A 21,751-nucleotide genomic window follows, 5' to 3' on the forward strand; every position below is an offset into this window, starting at 1 on the left:
TCACCCCGGCCAGGACCACGGCCTCTGACCCCTGCAGTAGTTGGACGCCCACGTCCCCGCCCTCGTCCTCTACCCCTAGCCCTCGGGTTAAACATTTTTAAAATGAGAGTTATAGCTTTAATTTTTTTTTAACTTTTTTTTGTGTTTTTTTTTTTTTTTTTGTGTTTTTGAGTTTTTAAAACCAAACAATGCTATCCTATTGCTATGGCTATTTTCTAGCCAAGTATGAAAGCACACTACTATGCCAGATGAGATGACATGAGTTATTAAACAAAATAAACGTAAAATAAAAAAGGACAAATGGCAGACTGTGCCTAATTGAAATCCAACCCCTACTAAATTTTCCCACTTCGGTCTTTGCAATGGATATGTGCGTCACTAAGCGCAAAACACAGCGGTCGCAAGTCTCACTACAAATTGCTCACAATTGGCTAGTAGATGCACTGCAGCAAGTACAGCCACCAGCAGATCAACCAGAAATCAAATATATATAACGCTACTGTAGGCGTAAGCCGTTTGGATTCTCCTATGGCTATTTTCTAGCCAAGTATGAAAGCACACTACTATGCCAGATGAGATGACGCTGAGTTATTAAACAAAATAAACGTAAAATAAAAAAGGACAAATGGCAGACTGTGCCTAATTGAAATCCAACCCCTACTAAATTTTCCCACTTTGGTGTTTGAGGTGGATATGTGTGCCACTAAGAGCTAAACACAACGGTAGCAAGTCCCCCTGCTAATTCCTCACAAAATGGTACTAGATGCAGATAAAAAAAAAAAAAAGTAGAACGTTATTGTAGCCCTAAGAAGGGCTGTTGGGTTCTTGGAGAATCACTCCTGCCTAACAGTAAGCTAATAGAACACCCTAACGCTTTCCCTGACCAGCAGCAGCTCTCTCCCTAGCGGCATCCAGACACAGAATGATCCGAGCAGCGCGGGCAGCGGCTAGTCTATCCCAGGGTCACCTGATCTGGCCAGCCAACCACTGCTATCGACGTGTAAGGGTACCACGTCATGCTGGGTGGAGTGCAGAGTCTCCTGGCTTGTGATTGGCTCTGTTTCTGGCCGCCAAAAAGCAAAACGGCGGGAGCTGCCATTTTCTCGAGCGGGCGAAGTATTCGTCCGAGTAACGAGCAGTTTCGAGTACGCTAATGCTCGAACGAGCATCAAGCTCGGACGAGCATGTTCGCTCATCTCTAAATTTGAGCTTTTGTTATGATTAAGTTGTTGTGGGGCTGCATTGATACATTAGAGCTTTTTTACTCAGAGTTGTTGATCGTGCTTTCATCAGACTGTTCATCTGTTTCGGGGATTTCACAGCTTGGACAGGTATTGAACAGGTGTCTGTGTTGGGATTGTGTCGCACGCGATTGGTTTTTGTCACAACTGCGCTGGCTTCCATGTGACACATATCGGGGGACATGCCGTCGAACGATCTGGCTGATTCGGACTGGGTGCGGGATTTAACTTTCAAATTGTGCACTTACATGCACCAGGATGAAGAAGGTGAACTCTGTCGGACCTAAGCGGGGAAGCGACACATGCAGGCGCACAATCAGGGAATTGCGGCAAAGTGCATTATCGCCGGACAATACCCTTTCGGGGAACTTCGTTAGACAGGTAAGTAAATGTGCCCCATTGATTATGGGTTTTCTAACATCTTTGCATCCAAAAAGCTCTGAATTTTACGGTTGTCAGACAATCCACCATAATCAGCCTCTAGTTAAAGTGAAACATAAGTAGGAAAAAGTAAAGCAACACCTTAGGGTGTGTTCATATTTTGTTTCTGCGCTACATGGAGGTGACCTTTATGACCTCATTTAGTGCTAGGTGTAGTTTCACGTGCCTCATGAAATGCGGGAGGAGAGCGGAGGCAGCTATACTGTACTATTCTCCAATGTATGACGCATGTAGCACATTATTTTCTTTTATACGGTCACTCAAATTTCTTTCACACTTTAGTCCTATTGGCAACACCTGCCACTGGATACTGAAGAATAACTCAAACAAGGCCTTAGGACAGGTTCACACTCTGTTTTGAAATGCAAGCACAGAAGAGAGTGGACGCATTTAGACCTAAATGCTTAGAAGGTTAATGATGATGACCTTCTGCGATCCCCCTGAGGACAGGTTGCAGTGCTGGATATTTTCTCCACCCAGAAATAAAACAGCAAATAAAATAGGCATCATGGTATTATTTGTTGTTGTTGCAGATATCCCTCTTTTCATTGCAAAAGTTGAACGTTATATGCAAATACAAAGTTTAAATTGACACTTTCAAGATGTAACAATCAGCACCACAGGTCAATTTTGGCTGTATTTTTTGTCAATTCAGTAAAATCTGATCCACTTTCCTAATGATGTGGATCCTACACAGATGTGAACATACCCTTACACTTTCATTGCACTGCTGGCCACCTGGCTGCTGCTTAAGGTACTGCAGTGTACCCTATTTTCTTGAATGGAACTGTATTACAGCTTTTTTTTGCTTAGGCCCAGTTCACACATGTACCTCCATCATTAACTTGTCACTATAACAATAATGCATGCGTTTAGAAATGCAGTGGAAGTTCTCCCAACTCCCATCACAGATGTTTAGGTCTGCACACATATGCGATTTCATAGCAATAGTTTAAATGCAAGACACCGGGTGCTGGTTACCAATCTCACAAGTTTCCATGGAAGCGCATACATGGAAGGGGTTTGCCTTGCGTTTCTAAATGGAAGACAAACACCATGTGCGAACACAGCCCTAGTTCACTGGTTGGTACCGGCAATGATCCCAATTTTGTTTTCATAAGGCATGGAGCGTTTTCAGCTGTGTTCCCATTATGTTATTAGTAATATAGTAATATTACTGATTTCTCTATGTTCATAAATGTCGCACAGCCAGCTCTGCTACATCACTAAGGTTATAATAATACCACTCGGCTCTCAACCCCATAACACAACCAGTGAGACCCCTAGTAGTCCCCCTGCCCTGAGGCAACTAAGAGATGACACAGCCCTCGTACCCATTGCATACCCAGTGAGACATCCGCTAGCCCCCTGCCCTGAGGTGACTGAGAGCTAACACAGCCCTCAGCCCCATTACACAAACCGTGAGGACCGCAGTAAATAATAATTCTTTATTTATATAGTGCACACAGATTACGCAGCGCTGCACAAAGCATGACAAATTGGTCCCTGTCCCCATGGGGCTCACAATCTACACAACCTAACAGTATGTTTTGGAGTGTGGGAGGAAACCGGAGTACCCGGAGGAAACCCACACAAACACGCAGAGAACATACAAACTCTTTGCAGATGTTGACTTGGGTGGGATTCAAACCCAGGACACCAGTGCTGCAAGGCAGAAGTGCTACTCACTCAGCCACCGTGCCGCCCCATAGTCCCCCTGCCCCCAGGAAACTAAAATTTGACACAGCCCTCGTCCCCATTACACACCCAGTGAGCCGCCGGTAGTCCCCCTGTCCTGTGCCGATGTAACTGGGAGATGACTCTGCCCTCGGGCTCAATACATACCCTGTAAGACCCCTGATAGTCCCTCTGCGCTGGGGTAACTGAGAAATGACACAGCCCTTGGCCCCTATTACACACCCAGTGAGACCCCCAGTAGTCCCCCCTGCCTTGGCTTAGGTGCTGGGAGATGACACAGCCCTCGGCTCCATTAAAAACCCAGTGAGACCCCTGGTAGCCTCCTGCCCTGGGCTGAGGTGCTGGGAGAGGGCACTGCCCTCTGCTCCATTAGACAACCAGTGAGACCCCGGTAGCCCCCTGCCCTGAGGTGCTGGTAGATGGCACCCAGTGAGACCCCCGGTAGCCCCCTGCCCTGAGGTGCTGGGAGATGACACCCAGTGAGACCCCCGGTGGTCCCCCTGCCCTGGGTTGAGGTGCGGGGAGATGACACCCAGTGAGACCCCTGGTAGCCCACTGCCCTGGGCTGAGGTGCTGGGAGATGACACCCAGTGAGACCCCCGGTAGACCCCTGCCCTGGGCTGAGGTGCTGTGAGAGGACACCCAGTGAGACCCCCGGTAGCCCCCTGCCCTGGGCTGAGGTGCTGGGAGAGGACACAGCCCTTGTCCCCATTACACCCCTAGTGAGACCCCCTGCCCTGAGGTGCTGGGAGATGACACCCAGTGAGACCCCCGGTAGCCCCCTGCCCTGGGCTGAGGTGCTGGGAGATGACACCCAGTGAGACCCCCGGTAGCCCACTGCCCTGGACTGAGGTGCTGGGAGATGACACCCAGTGAGATCCCCGGTAGCCCCCTGCCCTGGGCTGAGGTGCTGTGAGAGGACACCCAGTGAGACCCCCGGTAGCCCCCTGCCCTGGGCTGAGGTGCTGGGAGAGGACACAGCCCTTGTCCCCATTACACCCCTAGTGAGACCCCCTGCCCTGGGCTGAGGTGCTGGGAGATGACACCCAGTGAGACCCCCGGTAGCCCCCTGCCCTGGGCTGAGGTGCTGGGAGATGACACCCAGTGAGACCCCCGGTTGCCCACTGCCCTGGGCTGAGGTGCTGGGAGATGACACCCAGTGAGATCCCCGGTAGCCCCCTGCCCTGGGCTGAGGTGCTGGGAGATGACACCCAGTGAGACCCCTGGTAGACCACTGCCCTGGGCTGAGGTGCTGGGAGATGACACCCAGTGAGACCCCCGGTAGCCCCCTGCCCTGGGCTGAGGTGCTGTGAGAGGACACCCAGTGAGACACCCGGTAGCCCCCTGCCCTGGGCTGAGGTGCAGGGAGAGGACACACAGTGAGACCCCCGGTAGCCGCCTGCCCTGGGCTGAGGTGCTGGGAGAGGACACACAGTGAGACCCCCGGTAGCCCCCTGCCCTGGGCTGAGGTGCTGGGAGATGACACCCAGTGAGACTCCCGGTAGCCCCCTGCCCTGGGCTGAGGTGCTGCGAGAGGACACACAGTGAGACCCCCGTTGGCCCCCTGCCCTGGGCTGAGGTGCTGGGAGAGGACACACAGCGAGACCCCCGGTAGCCCCCTGCCCTGGGCTGAGGTGCAGGGAGAGGACACACAGTGAGACCCCCGGTAGCCGCCTGCCCTGGGCTGAGGTGCTGGGAGAGGACACACAGTGAGACCCCCGGTAGCCCCCTGCCCTGGGCTGAGGTGCAGGGAGAGGACACAGCCTGGGCCGCGCATGCACGATGTCAGAACCCTGCGCGCCGCCGGGAAGAGGAGGAGGATTTAGAGGAAGACGAGCGCCGGGTCCCCCCTCTCGCACGCTGCTGCCTCCGCCGCCACCGTTGTTGTTGCCGCTCCCGCTGCGGCTGCACTCCCCCCGGTGACGCGGTTTCCGTCTTGCCGGTTCTTCCGTTTCTTGTCTCTGTGGTGGCAGCGCACGCCCATAGAGGTGCCAGTGCCCTGCGGGCGGGTGATGGGGGGGAGGGAGGGTTTGGGGTGATAACGGGGACCTGCGGGCAGCAGGTAGTGCGCTACCACAGCGGAGGAAGCGTTAGTCGTGGCCGCTCTCCCTTCACAGGTCAACGTTCACACTAGAGAAACTACCGGAACCCACAAGACGCAGGTGACGGCGGCTTCCCGTAGTAATCATTAGCATCGTGTCCCCGCCCCCGGCCGGGCTCTGGAGGGGCGGGTGTTTGGACTTGTATTGACGGGGATGACGCTGCCCCCTGCGTCCCACATAAAGCAGAGCGCAGGCAGGAGGAGGAGGGGAGCCGGGCAGTGTGCAGCGGCCAGGGCACCGGGAAACTTCTGCTCCGCACTTTATAGGATCCCATAGAATAACACGGAGGAGCCCGCAGACATGGCCTCAGCCGTCCCGACAGCCGGGTGAGCGGAGCCCGGGCGCACAGGGTGAGTCCTCTGCTATACTGCTGTTATACATGTAGTGCTGGGCACAGGGTGCTATGGCGAAGCTTGGGGTGGTACTACACCATGGTATACAGCAGCAGCACTGGGGAGCTGGGGGTATTACCGGGCACATGTGATCACTATGTGTGTAACTACACAGCTACAGCATGAGTAGTACTGCCACCCTAACCCAGTCCCACACAGGACAGTACTTCTCAGTATACACCCCTGCTGACTGGGGTCATCAGGAATAGGGCATAGTATGAGGTGTTACACTATTCTACATCATTGGCTCAGTTGCTTTTTAGTAACAGAGACCCAGTTTTTCTTGGTTGCTGTCACTTTTGGGGTGTGCTGTATTGTCACAGCCTCTTATTGGGGTATTTCCACATCTTTGACGGTGCCAAGCTTTTCTTAGGGAGTGAGGTTTGTTCATGTTTTCCTGAGGACTTGTTGCTCTGGAGATGGGATGAGAATGGTCATGTTGTGTAAAGTATCTTCTACCATTGCAGAGGTGAAGCCTGTCTGGCAGGATGGATGTGCCAAGTCCTTCCTGTATTGTGGGACAGGTCCGGTCTAGCAGTGTTACTGAGAAATTGGCCCAGTCTCCTCTATAAAGTTCTTATTTCCCCTCCCTGCATTAGGTTTCCTTGTAGCAATAGTTTGATTTGGATTCTTCTCTCTATAACAGATGTAGTTGGTTGTGGTTGTGCCTTGTGAAGACATTGTGGACTTCCTCCTGTCCTATTTTCCCTGCCACATTTAGTGTCTGTCTTCACGTTCTTTATTTCAGTAATTATCCGGGAAAAGGATTGTGTTACTTACTCTTTAGTGGACATCAAGCGTCCTTCCACTTATCTGCCCTGACAATCCTTCCTCCTATTGCCTTGTCTGAGAACCTTTAGACTAAGTTCCTTTAGACTAAGTTTATGTATGGGGCTTGTTATGGGAAGTGAATAACTGTTGGGTGTAACTTGTCTTGGGCCATTTGTTTTTGTTATTTTTATGTATATTGTTCATATTATGATGTGTCCTTATCTTTCCTTCCCTACCTACAAAGGCGTGAATGTACGTGTATTGAACTGCTTTATATCAGTCTTCTTTAGGGAGATTTATGTCTAATTTATAGCCTTGGGCTGGACATACCCTGAGGAGTGGTGTACTTAGATTTGCTGGAGATGCTAAACTTTTTACATTGGTTTCTGCTATTTTTAGAAGCTCCTATAATCTCTAGGATTATTTGATAGGAGCAGGAGAGACACATTGTCACATAAAATAGAAGAGATTTCACTTAACGTCTGGATTTTTTAGCTATGCAGTTATTATGTACCACCAGAGAAATCCAGTTCAGTTCCCTTTTTGGGTGTTACAGGCCGATTCACAGGACTTTTCATAGCTGTAGAGTAAACGTACAGATAGAAGAAAGTGTTGCGTTGCATTTATCCATATTAATGCATGCCGATATTATACATGGACGATGCCTGCCCTCCAGAGCGGGAGATGCTGGTGCTATACTAGGACGTCCATCTGTTGTCTTGCTTAAATGTTGATGGTCCCATCTAAAGCTTTCTGTAATTGTTGGTCCTTGAGCTGTCTGTGAAGTTGAAGACTTATTAAAATGCATGTTCAGCTCTAGCAGCAATGCATAGTCTGTGAATGTAGGAGAGATGATTCCTGACAGACACTGCTGGGATTACTTATTATTGGGCATCAGATTGTGGATCTCTGCGGCTCCTTTCGTACAAAGAGTACAGACTTTGTCAGAGTCCATGTGCGCAGCCGTAATTGTACAGAATCTGACAACTGAGCTAGAGTAGAGGGCTCATACACTGCTATGAAAGGACTATTACCACTCCATACAATGCAGAATGGCAGAGTATCCATGTACATGTGCATCGGGAAAGGTTATTCTCTGCCTGTCTCCCAGCAGAAAATTTCTGTAGGTGTCCAACTTTAGTGAGTTTGATCTGGTAAGGGTCCTTGCAGAACACTGAAAACGCGGTTTAGAAGTTTTTCAGTTTCTAAGTGTGGCCATAGATGTTAGATAGTTGGAAGATGGCCATCACTCCTGATCTTACATCATGCATGGTGGAGCATACATGTGTTCCTAATGGGAAGAGGGGAGAAATGTGCTACTAAACATCTCTTGGTGAGGGAATTTCTCCTGAAAAGCATATCCTACCTGCCATCAGCAATGTCTCATGCTGTATGAATCCAGACTTGGGCTACCTGCACATGAATGTTCCCCTAATCAGCTGTTAATGTCCATATCTCGCAGCCACTTTAGTCTGGTATGTGTGGTTTTTACAGATCCTCATTGGTCTGACTGATCGATTTAAATGTTTCTGACTAGGACATGCTCTACTTTTTGATGTAATGGACGCATTGTCATGTAACAGGGGCAGCACAGTGGATTAGTGGTTAGCATTACAGCCTTGCAGCGCTGGAGACCTGGGTTCAAGTCCCAGGTGAACATCTGCAAAGAGTTTGTTTGTTCTCTCCGTGTTTGTGTGGGTTTCCTCCCACACAAAACATACTGTTAGGTTGATTAGATTGTGAGCCCCATTGTGGAAGCTTTGTGAAGCGCTGCGTTATCTGTGTGAACCATATAAATAAAGGAATTATTAAAGTAACGGACAAGTTTGTGAATCCATCGATAAGTATTGCTGTCAGTGTCATGGTGTGCTGCCTGCACATCTGCATTTCTTGGAGGAATGATGAAGGAACCTGCCGAACATCGTTCTAAGAAACCTTGTATCCGAACTTTCATTTCATGAGATATGCCAGTATTGACCTAAAGGGGTGCCAGATGGGTTATTTTTGGGGTTATTGTGTTTAATAAATAAGGGACCATAACAATTGGACTCACAAGTGAAGCAATCTTTACAGACTCTATTAGGAACTGAGAAATTATAGCTTGCTAGTCTTTTTAAAGGAAGTATTCTGGTCACAATTCGTTTTCATCAACTGGAGTCCATTCAAAGGGGTTTTTTTTCCATCTGAAAGCAGCTATGTTTTCAGAGTTTTTTTTTTTTTTTTTTTTTCCCCCCCTACATGTTTCCCAACCTGTCCTCGTCGGGAGATTGAGAAGAGATGAGTACATTTCATGTTAATAGACCTATGTGTAGAATTTCTACACATTGTAAACCTGTTAAAAACCTTAGATTTTGCAAAGACCCATTAATACTGAATAGCCCTTTAAGAATGACTTGAATACCTGACCTGCCTTTAGATGTATTTGTGTTGACATTGTTTTCACGCCTTGCATATTAGAAAATACTTTTATGCTCCATTGTTAAGACCTGCCGAATGGCTGAGCTGTTGAACTTGGCTCCTCTTATAGCTTCATGAATAAACAATTCATTAACTATGTGGTCTGGATACGTTTATTGTCCTTCCAATTTTTTTTTATTTTTTATTCATATAAGTGTTAAAGGGAAACCGTTGCCTTTTTATGCCACCCAGTCTGACGGCAGGATAAAATAGTGCTATTCCAGGAGTGGGTGTCACTTCCCTCATGTACTGGTGTGGATGTTGTGGTGGTCCTGGATTGTATGAAGTGGCGATAATATTAAGACACTGCTGGAATCTGGGTCTCTGTTCTTAGTTTCTGATAAAACTTGCTGTTTTCCTTAAGTCTCATCACAAGCACGACAACCCCTATGTAACCTGAGAGCCAATGTGGCATTGAGCTGTAGTGTTTGCTCCATTCAGGTTAATGTTCTCCTCTTGCAGAGACAATGTTACTACTTGTAAATTAAGCCAAAACACATAGGACTTGTGGATATAAATGGATATAATTTTTTTTCCCCATGCTTAAAATGCTAAAAGGACATCTTGTATAAACTTTTGGACAGGACTCTGTTCTTTAGTATGATCCGTTTATTGAAACCTTGAATGTTCTTACATTTGGGTTGATTGCTTTTCCAATTTTTGGATGCTCCAATTGCTGGCATATAATTTATTTTATGATCCTGGCAAATGTACTAGTCATAAAACCTCTTCATGTACCTGTTATAAAACATGGTTCTGCTCTGCTGGTTTCAATATTCTCTTGGACACTTGACTGTAGCTTTCTCTGTACAATGGGGAGATTTGACAAGTCCTGTGTGCTAGAATTCTGGCTTTAGAAACGGGGCATTTGTGATGTTTTGGGCTAATTTCCAAAAATGCTGTGAAGGTCAATGGCAAAAAAGGCAATGAAACCATGCAGCATAGAAACTATTTTGTGGTCCAGGTCTAGAGTCGATTACTGATGTAGATCCTAAGGCTACTTTCACAAGAACATATGCCGGGACCCGGGCATAGCATTCATTTTGTTGGAGGGGTGAGCGCTCCCCTCTCCATAGGGAGTCGTGCTGCTGGGCCAAACATACTTGTTGTGTGTTTGTACTTGACATTCGTTCGGCTAACATGGGGCCCTCCTTACACGGTGACAGGGGCCAATGTAGGTGTGTGTGGGTGGGATTCTCCTCCTCTTGTAGCAAAACCATAAGCTCTTCCCTAGACAATCCAAATATTGACTCTTGAGATTTTTCCAGATATTTATTTTGTTTACTTAACTGTGCCCCCTATATAAGCGAATATAGTGGAACGTCTATTGAGTTTGCGTTACCAAGAGAACAAACATTTGGAGAAATGTTTCGATCACTGGCAATTATAAAAGACCCTGCAATGCGCTGGCAGATGAACAAAAGCTAATTTTTTGGCTGATCGCATGATTTATGTAGAAGTGCTAATAATTTTATGCCAGCAATGCATATTCCCACATAAACACAAGGTCTGACAGCGACAATAATAAAAACTGGCTACTGCACAATACAAAATCTTAAATACAAAAGTTATGCGCTCATCCATAAATAGCAGCTGCTCACCAAAACTCGGACTGTACATTAAATGCATGGAGGACGGATACATGAAGAAAATCTCAATCTACATTTGTGGGTTGCATTTGGGAGGACTGTATATTATGTGAAACGTGATAATAGTATTGTACTAATGTCTGTAGGTTTTACTGCACCTCCCTTGCATTATATCTAAGTATTATGCTTGATATCCTGTCTCGGTTGAGTTCTCCGCTTGTGATATACACCCACCACGCTACTTCCACAAATAGTTCATGCATAATTTGGAGGTATGCTTTGTGTCATTGTCATGTTGTTGGATGAAATTGGCTCCTGTTAAGGACCTGTGAGGCATGCGTCTCCAAACTAGAGAGACTAATGTACTTGTTGATGCTTAGTTGTGCAGCGGGACCTCTTTCTACTCTGGTAAGAGCCCATCTTGTGCTCTCCTCTGAAGGGAGTAGTAAATACTGTTTTAGGAAATCTTCAGTTTCTTGGCAATTTGTCACATGGAAATGCCTTCATTTCTAAGAACAAGAATAGACTGCTGAGTTTCACATGGAAGTTTTTTTTTTTTTTTGTTTTCTTCTGGCCATTGTGAGTTTCATAGAACAAACAAATGTGATGCTCCAGATTCCCAAGCAGCTCAAAGGAAGGTCCGTTTTTATATCTTCTCTAATCAACAAAACTGTTTTCAGCTGTGCTACCATACTTGAACAAGGGTTTTCTAAATATTTATTAGCTTTCTTACACAGTTACCAAACACAATGTACCATTAAACCATTGGTGTGGTGGTTGTTGGAAATGGGTCTATATAAACTTAAGTAGATATTGCATTAAAAACCAGATGTTTGCAGCTAGAAGTCATTTACCACTTCAACAATGTATAGAGTGTGTTTAGGATTCATTTAGTGTTGGTTTAATTGAAAAAAAGACACTTTTAAGTGACCCCAAACTTTTGAGCAGTAGTGTACGTTTGCAGGTTGGAAACACAAAATTTTCTATTGCAAAACTGGTAGCGATTTTTACAAATTCACTATTGTGGATGGTGTTTAAATGTATCCAGTTTATACAGGTCTACAGCAAAACTTCCTTAGCAAAGAAACTGTTCACGGGAGACCTGCAAACAAACCCATATGTTTTCATTTAGAAAAAAAAAACTTATTGGAATTTTTTTTTTTTTTTTTTTGATGCTCGAAAAAACACTTAAATGTCTGTTATTTCTACAACAGTGGCCTCCTATTACTAATTCTGCATGTAAAATTGACTAGTTTCACTTATCTATGTAAATGGTGTCTCCCGAGTGTTTGTCTTGGCTTAAGTTATTGTTGAGGGGCCTGAATGTGGCAGAAATGTGGTGCTCCGGTGCTACTAGTCTGCAGTAATTGGAGGAGAAGACGGGGAGTCCTTGCTGTGTGTCAGCTTCCTTGTTGACCTTTTGTGTCTTGCAGCATATTTTCTGGGTTTCTTTCAGGTAATCTCCATGACAGCGCTGAAATAGTCCAATCAGAGGCTAACGATCTTGTACACATCCCTTTTTGGTTACAAAACAAATTTTGACATGAGAAAAGTGCAGATTGTTCCAGCGTGTGTGTACTATCCTTATCTAGCGCACCACTTCAGCAGGACACAAGTTTCTCTGCTGTCGCCATCTGCACGTGTTCTCGTCTGGCTTTATGCAGTAGTATGTAGTTTTCTCTTGGTAATTCAAATTGACTACATTTGAGAAGATGAAACACAAAGCGTCCTCCCCAGACAGTAAGTGACTACATTTCAGAAACCTTCACGTTTTGCTTGTGTGAGTTAGGCAAGGTTTCATGCAGTTTCCCGATCTTAATTTATTCTCTTAACAAATGGAGCGCTCTGCTTATATTAAAGAGGTTGCTATGAGAGATTAATAAAACTTTGAAATCTGTGTTCTCAGGTTTTTTTCTTTTTAGTGTGTTTTTAAAAGCTCTGTCTAAACAATACAATGTGAGCAAGGTTGTGTCTTCAGTTTGGGTCATTGCAAGTGTGAGCTTTACATTCACTTTTGCTAAAGCCCAAGTATGTGAGTTATTCTAAAAGGGCACAAAGTTGTTAATCCTGGCATGTCTGTACACGGGGAAACCTACCAGCACAGACTGACTAATTGGAGAGTTAATAATACCATTAGGCCTCATGAGGTGCGGGGCCAGGGTCTCCACCACACTGAAGGGATCAAAGCCTGAGCACCATTCACTCCTTTCAGAAATGCCCCATCCTTTAATCATTTCCCTCCTCTGTAATGGCTGGATAACTGAGCAGTTGTACAACAAGGTCATGTTTTGATATGACCATTTATTTTTAGACCTGGTGCAGTTTCTGATTACATGTAGTACATTTAGTGCCCAATTCACAGATCATTAGGTTGTTGAGAGAGAATTGTAAATCAGTCCTTAAGTCAATACAAATGAACCATCTTTTCTATCTCTTGAAAGCATGCAGATCCTGTAAAGGTGTTTGACCTCGTTCTCTACAATGCCCTCGATTGCACATTTCTTACACTAAATGTTACTGAATCTGGAGATGTAGGGGAATTTACTCTGCTAAAATTTTGCAGCCATTAAAGTATCAAAAGGTACCGTAACCAGAATTTGGATTATAGGTACGGACCTGATAAATGTTATCTGGCAAATGATAACATGCAATGTATGTGGGTGGCCTGAAAATTAATATCCACAATCAGAATAAACTTATTAGACTTCTACTGATGAAATTGAATGATATATTTTAAGCCGACTAGTGACTTTCATTTCAAATGATCCTTGAAATGTTCCTGGAAAGGCTGTCCTTTGGCTGATGTCATTGAACACTTATGGCTGGTTTTAATGACTGTAAAAGCCACTATTGATCAGTATGTACGGCTGCATTTGTGTCCTACCACCTTTCAACTAAAATGATTAGAACCAGATGAATTCCAACATGCTTCATGGAGACAAGCCCAGTCCTTTGCTTCTGTTCTCACCTCATGTAGGGTAACTCTAATTATTAGGGGGAGGGGGGATGCTGCCCTGGCGGTGTGCTTGGGATCATTGAAGATGAAGCATGGCCAGGTCTTTGAGCAGGACAATGACCTTGCGGATGGAAGGAGTCTCACACCCCTGCCGTCCTCCTGCCACCTGTATGCCTGCCAGCCAGCACCCTTATGAGTAACTAGCACTTTATCTTTGGTATACCCCTCTTTTTTTTCAACTTTTCCCTTTACATTTATAGAGTTACAGGTCTGAGAGCCAGAAATATTGCTTGTTAATAGGTGACAAAATACTTATTTTTCACCATAATTTGCAAATTCTTTAAAAATCGGACAATGTGAATTTCTGGATTTGTTTTCACATTTTGTCTTATAGCTGATGTCAAATCAGGTCCCAGTGGGAGAACATGCACAATTGGTGACTAAATGCTGCCCCCCTCCTCCACCAAAAAAATGTAGTTTCAACCATCGTGTCTGAAGGGTCCTTCCAGGAAAAAGTTGTTGGCCGAGAAAGCCTTTGTCCAACAGCTTCTATTTTCACCATTTTGCAGAAAAAAATTGTCTAGAGAAGCCAGGTACTAGACTACGTCAGAAAAAGGTATCGTGTGATTGTCTCCATAAAAAGTGCTCGGTCTCTACCCCTTCTCTTGAGAATAGAGTTATTATAATATGGTCAAAGCCATCACTCCTCCCAATCTATGTGACCTATTTTATCTTTCCGCCACCGGAGATGCTTTAAAAAGAGCTCCACTTGTAAGGACGAAACATCGTAAATACTTATATACAGTGTTATGTATTTTATGGCTTGTTTCCAAAAAGTAAAACTGAAAATACAGATCTGAACTTTGTGGTTTCCTCAAAAGCTCATGTCATCTACCCCCCCCCCCCCCCCTGAAGTCAAGCTCTCTTTACCACAGAATCCCCTCTATAATGGTTGTAACTAGTTCCCATGATACCTGGTGGATGAAGTCCATATCCCTGGGCATGGCCTGTGCATGGGACATTATAAGTTGGGGAGAGCTGAGCTCTCTGCCTCCATGACTTTACGCACCCAATCTCACGTCACAGTACATTTTCTGGATGAAGCCACCTCACTGGGCCATAAAAGAGACTTGATCTGTAAGCTGTTAACATATTTGACAACATACTGGTAGGGGCTGTTACAAGACAATGATGCTATAATTCTGGGTCTGTATCCCCTGGACCAAACATGGCTGTGTGAAGCCGTTCTCACAAAGAAATCATGAACAGGAATAGGACTTGCCCTAAGTTTTGCATCTACGGCAGTGGTAGCATACAAAGGCTTGTGGAAACCACTGCCATTTAAAACATGAAGATGTATTTTATGCTCAGAAATTAAGGCTAACATACTTCTAGCACAAAGCTTGTGTGCAAAAGGCCTTGGGAGCGCATTCACACGTGCCGTTGATGCATGCGTTTTGAAAACGCATTGTTGACAGCAATGTTATTGGGCAAATCTCCTCAGCTTTCATTTTGTTTGAAAATGCATGCGTTAATGCAATGTGTGAACGTGCCCTTAAGCTGTTACTCTAGTACTGAGTCCAGTTTTTCTAGTGCTTGCACAAATTATTTGTGGATAAGGTTACATTTTGAAGCCACAATACAATAGCTCAGGAAAAATGTAAAAAATTTATGGTGCACAATTACTGAAATGCTACAATACTTTACACTGGAGGTTTTTTACTTGGATTTTTCCTGCAGCCACATATGTTCCTTTCCTCCCAGGATTTTTTTCCCTAGTATTAGATTTTTCTTGTGCGTATCCTGTGTTGTCTGCACCTACCATGTTATCCTATAGTGATCTCTACTGCCCAGGAAGTTTACGCCTATTTTGAGACAAAGCTTTACTCAATTTTGGGTATTTGTCATACGAACCTTTTTTTTTTTTTTTTTTCAGATTTATTTATTTTCCTGATTATGATAACCAGGAAGTGGGTCAATGCTATTACAAAAATAAAATCTGTGAATTTGTCCTTGATTTAGTCTCCCATGACTGTGCCCCTGGATGTCTGCCTTCGCTGTGTGCTTATTTAGTAAGAATTCCTCACATATATGATTCCTGTTATTTGTATGCGGATACATAGTTGTCTGGTCGTCCACATTGAAAGAGTCTCTTCAAATGGCTACTTAATTGTGGCTAATAGATAGAATTGCTCCAGGCTTCCTGTTTCTATGCAAATCCTGCGGCCGTCTGGGATTTGTTTTGCAGTATTTGGATTGATTAGCATAGAAGAGGTTAACCTCTTGTAGACCCCGGCATGTCAATACCTGCATGAAGTAGAGACGGACTGGCTGCGGTCAGAAGCTGCTTCCCGCACATGCAGTGACCTCATGCCACGTGTCTGCTAAAAAAGCCGAGCAAATTATAGTGGGGATCCGTAAGCCCATCCCTGTGGTCAACGGGGTACAGTCTTTCTTCCTCACAGCATGGTGAGGGGTTTGCCAGGTCATCCGCTTTGTATTTTGGGGTTATACTCTACTATATTACTATGGGCATCATTAGTCAGACATCCACACCTATGTCAGATACTGATGTACATCTTCCCAGCGTTCGGTAAAGAATACTTAGACTTAAATGACCTTTATTGAACTGTCTGGCGCGGATTTAACACTTCACAATGACTGTGCTGGTGATTGTATAAGGATACGTTCACATGCTGCATGTTGCATGTTGATTTGGTTTGGGTAAATACACTCTAAGTAGTCTGCAATAGAAAATAAAACTTGCTGCCTTCGGCATTGTTCACATCTGCATCAGAATCTCTGAGGGAGCCTCCGTTCCAGAATGTCATGCAGTAGATCTAGCGCTGTTTCATTGTTTCTCTTTAGGATTGATATCACAATGAATATGTGAACAAAGACTTGGGATACGTTCGCACGTAGCGTTTGCCTTGCGTTTCAAAACTTCACGTGTGAACGCAGACTAATGGGTTGCTGAGGATTAGAAAACAAGGCAGCTCTTTTCCGTCAACAGGGTGTTTGTATTATTGCAACTGTCCACCTCTAGGGGCTGAGCTGTCATCCCAAATACATTCTGGAAAAGTGTAGCTTTTTTTTTTTTTTTTTTTTTTTTTTTCAACAATAATAATCTTTATCTATATAGTGCCATCATGTTCCATAGCGCTTTACAAATCATAGGGGACATATACAAATATAATATTACATTACAGAGTACAAACAGTCATATGGAACAATAGGAGTGAGTTCCCTGCTCGCAAGATCTTACAGTCTATAATTTGAGTGTAGGTCATAAAGGGTTACACCACTCATGTGACGTGAGTAAATGTCTGTTCTCGGTGATATCATACAATTACCTCTCCCACAATTACCGGCCATGAAGTGTCGACTAATAAACTTTGTGATCCAGTTGTTGCTGTTACTCTGAACGTTTCTTCTAATTTTGGTGTATTCTCTTAGTCCCTAAGGATGGTTCATTAAGTTTCTCCTTTGCAATGAAGAGAAGGTTATGTTCTGGATGTTAAGTGAATAAATGATGGGTCACGTGTGTGGGTGTCCCAATTTATTAATTGCAAAATTCTAGGACATGATGATCCTCCTCATTAACAGATTAGACATCTGAGAGGAGATGCGGACAGGGCCATTACAATGGGTAATTTACTATACGCTAGCCTAATGCTAAGTGGCCAAGCTCTGTAGCCTATTTTAATTGGAGGAAGGCTCACCACGGTGAGGAGCACATTTCAATTTTTTTTTATTGTCCGTTTTTAATGTTCCGGGCTGATAAGTTACATTTTATCTGCGCAAAGCTCTACTGACAGAGAAATACCGCAGAGAGTCTATTACAGGCTTACGATAAGCAACTGCACATGTGGAGTTCAATTTATTTCCATAGGAAAAAGTGCGGTTAAGTCCTGTGAGTTTTCATAAATTCTACAGAATATATTTTTTTTTCATTCTCATAATAAAATAGGGCCGCAAAGTGTCCAGCTATTTCATAACACACAGGCTGCCAGACAAATTATTGGCAGCATAATGAGTTTGCTGTGCCTGCTACATGTTAATGTTCTCATCTGTTTATTTTTTTTATATTTTGGAGAATCTAGCGCTGCTTGAGTGTTTTTTGCTTTAAAAAAAAAAAAAAAATCCAAGACAAATTGTTATGCAGATATCTATAATTTATATCTATGGAGGATTCTCCTTCCATTATTTATGATGGTGTTTGCAAAAACTTATTCTGTTTTTTTTCTTTCCTGTTTGTAGAACCCACTTTGGACATAATTTCCAGTCTTCAGAGTCTTCTGCAGCCAAAGGAGGATTTTTTTTAATTTTAAATTTTTTCTTCTTTACTTCATACCTGGCGCGTGAAATTTTGCTTTCGGACCCCATGATCCCCAGGACTCAACGAAGTTCCTGCGCAAGGGAACAAGATTGTGTGGATTTGATCTGACTTCATTTGAAGACTGCTTTGCAATTATTTAGGAGCCTAAAGCTTTGTCATGGATCTGAGGCCTACTGTTTTCTTTCTATTCTGGACTTCCCTATCATTACAACTGAAAGACTTAACTGGACATAAAGTATATACAAACACATGGGCAGTTCATGTCCCAGGTGGTCCCGCTGTGGCTGACCGGATATCGAAGAAATATGGCTTTATAAACCATGGCCAGGTGAGTAATTGCATCTTCGCTTTACTATCTGCATTGTGCGGTTATATCAAGGTGGTAGTTGGGGTTGTCTTTGCATGGTTAGCCTGAGTAGGTATCCAAAAAATATATAATTGGCACATTTAGTACGATACCTGTGTATAATATATATTTTTTTTTTCATAAGAATCTGTGAAAATTATTAAATGTCCTATAAAAGTCTGTTCTATTTCTCATTTAAGGGTATATGTTTTGAGGCCTGCACTTAACGTACATGCTCAGTAGTGATGCTCCTGCCCTACCCAAGTTGGTGAAAATAGGTTGTTCCCTAGTGTTAAAGGAAACTTACCATCCTGATAAACCAGGGGCACTTGCTCATAGATCCAGGCACTGTCTGTGGTAATCTTATATATTTTATCAATGGCTTTCCATTCCAACTTAAATTATACTAATGAGCTATAGGCGTTGGTGGAGGGGGAAGGGTGAGACCATGAAACTTTTTTAAGGGACTCTGCCAACACCCCCTCATTAGCGTAACTTTAAGTTGGTTTTAGAAAAGAGGCCATGGATAACAAATAAGAGAAGATTACCACAGTTTAAATATGATTCATTTTAATTTCTCTCCACCCCCCCCCCCTACTGCATAGTGATTTTCATATTTACAATTCAAAGTTTTTTTGTGTTGAAATGTTGTATTCCAATAAATATATTTTATGTTCAACCTAAATAGCTTGATTATTGTATCATAATTGTGATAAAAGCCTAATGTTTCCATTTTATGAGAGAGTCCGAGTTTGGCTTGCCTGCTCTGCCAATTTTATACAATTCTTTGGTAAAACGGGCTTCTCAGCTGTTGGGTCACCTTTTTAAAAAAGTTTGTTTGTATTGTATTGCACTTATTCTGCTATGAGAGTAGTAAACGTGCTACATGTATTGTGAGAATTGCTGAATTTGGTTCTTATACAGAACAAGTATGGTCATGAAAGAGGAATTCAGCATTTCCGATTGTACAATGTATATTGTACGATGGTAAGCTGCTCATGTACGTGACTTCTGTACAGAATATACATGGGGACTCGTCCATATTACAATGTTCTTTACAGCAGTTACAAGGAGTCTAACTCTCCACATGTGTGACCAGCAAGACCTGTCAGCAGCCTGGAAGCTAAATGACATGTAGAGGGAAGGATGTGGGAACACGCCCTATACTCGCTGTTAGTCCTGCAGGGCTTGTGGGCGAGGTTAGCTCTTGTTTGGATTTTTCCACTGGGAAGATTTCTTCCTATCCTGTTATGCTAATGTATTTATTTATTTTTTCTTTTTTAACTTTCTGTAAAATCATATGTCCACGTTTTGGCATACTTCTATTTTCACAGCTCTGCACTATTCAGATGTGCAATCTCCCATTCCTCTGCTCATTTCTGTAGAGCACTCGCCCTGTTGAATGACATTCTGTAACTTGGATGTGTTAATGCAAACCCACTATTCATTATCCAGGTTGCTCCTAGCCTCAGAAGAAAGCATTTTTTTGCTTGGTATGGATGTCACATGGTTACAGGCACCCCAATACAGTAATGACTTTGTGCTTTGTATATAAAAGAGGCGCCCCGTCATGGTGTTATAAGGTGGACTACAGGGCAGGTCTGCTGCCTCCATATTGGCGCTGTATTTGGATTATTAACACTTGTTGGGGAAGCTACTTTAGGCTGCCGCATCCATGCAGGTAATGAATGATGATGTGGCTGTTTCATAACACACAACCTACATGTCCCTAAAGGTGTGGCTTCCTTTAGTGTCTATAAATTTGCAGAAAGAAAAGTTCTTGTATGGACTTTCTTCAACCACATTGTGAGACCATATGCAGGTCCAGTGGGTCCTGGGTTTCTTTTGATGGCAGTTCCTACATGATTAAAGCAATGATACTATGCCTTGGTCTGCCCATTCCCCAGACCTTAATCCAATCAAGCACATCCAGGACCTCATGTCTCGTTCCATCCACCAATGCCGCATTGCACCACCAACTTTTCACGAGTTAACTGATGGTTTGATCCAGACCTGGGAGGAGATCTGATGCCTCATCGGGAGCATGCCCAGGCGTTGTAGGAGGTCATACAGGCACGTGGAGGCCACACAATGCTGAGCCTCATTTCCTTGTCTTGTGGTATTTCCACTGAAATTTGATCCGCCTGAAATTTTAATTTTACACCTTGATTTTTAGTATCCTTCCAAATTTAGACATGTTCATCTTTGATTTTCATTCATTACACAGTGGAATATGTTAAAAATAAAAAGAGCAAAGAATTGCAACAGAAATATTTGAATTCATTCATATCTAGGACGTGGTGGGCATTGCGGGTAGATCTACCTGTGTGTGTGTGTGGTAAATTTTTTGCCAGGATGAACTTATGTTCTTTACGGTGTCTATTTGCACTAAGTTCACTACTTTGCTCCGGATATCGGTTTGTGTCCTTAGAATGTGTCTTCTAGATCCTCTTTATTGTGCACCACTACAGGATTATTAAAGCTTCTTTACCATTTTTGATTGGGAATTGGTTGCTATATAAGTATATCGGATAATCTATAGAACATTAAAGCCTTCTAATGAATTTTGTGATGTCAACACAAAACATGCCTCCAAAGTTGTAATGGTTTACATCAAAGCATATTCATGTGTAAAAATTGCCCAGTCACAGTTCAGACCTAAATCCCATAGACAAACGTTCTGCAACCAATGTGACAGCTACAGCTTTGTGTTGGCTGTAACGTTTATAAAGGAGTAAACGTTTCAGTATATGAATGGTTTTGCAACCCACTGTATGACAGATGTTGGCAGGAAATTGTATAAATTTTTATATTCTGAACTTCTTGCATCTCCGGCAGGATCTTTTTGTTTTTGTTTTTTTTTTTTCTGTTTTACAAACCACTGGGTTAATATAGTGGGTATAGTAAATGGCTTTTGATCCATTTTTGGTTTTGCTAGATAACTGGGTTCCCTGGTTCTTGGAGGTTTGGTGACTTGAGGCTTTATTTGGTGCAGTGATACGGAGGTTGGTGCACTGTACATGTAGGGGGTGGAAGCAGTCAGTCCTCTTCTCTCTTGGTCTCTGTGCATTGTAGTGGTTGGACCCCCATCTATCTGATACTTTACCCTATTTTATTATATAACCCTCACAACCAGGTGGACTCATTATTCACTTGAATGAGACAATCAGGTTGTAAATGCTAAGCCATGACATTTCCCATCATCCAGGGTGTTAGCCATTGCGGTGTTTCTTGTATGATTATGCTGAAGGAGTTTGGGGGGGGGGGATGTGTTATCTTGTAGTTTATGGTTTTTGGTCACAAGGATGTTGTTTTTTTTATTTGATTTTATTTTTTTTTTGGGGACTATTTGGTATAAGGTCCTTTTTATATGGCGCGCTCAAGGTCTTATATTTACAGGAGATTTCTTTTTGATTATT

At 43.6% G+C, this 21,751-nt stretch overlaps 1 protein-coding gene across 4 annotated transcripts in view; it reads left to right on the forward strand.

Moving 5' to 3' along the window:
* The first annotated feature begins 5,407 nt into the window (after positions 1-5,407).
* FURIN (furin, paired basic amino acid cleaving enzyme) overlaps positions 5,408-21,751 on the forward strand; it is a 123,042-nt gene continuing 106,698 nt past the window's right edge. For 2 of the 4 annotated variants that reach the window (XM_072148411.1, XM_072148414.1), the window contains exons 1-2: positions 5,408-5,832; positions 17,908-18,314. In XM_072148411.1, coding sequence (XP_072004512.1) covers positions 18,144-18,314 — 171 coding nt within the window. In that variant the 5' untranslated portion in view covers positions 5,408-5,832; positions 17,908-18,143. Of the gene's footprint in view, positions 5,833-12,323; positions 12,432-17,907; positions 18,315-21,751 lie in introns of those variants that run through there. The other 2 variants (XM_072148412.1, XM_072148413.1) reach the window with 2 other exon arrangements.

This window comes from Engystomops pustulosus, chromosome 4 (assembly GCF_040894005.1).
Source record: "Engystomops pustulosus chromosome 4, aEngPut4.maternal, whole genome shotgun sequence".
NCBI lineage: Eukaryota > Metazoa > Chordata > Amphibia > Anura > Leptodactylidae > Engystomops > Engystomops pustulosus.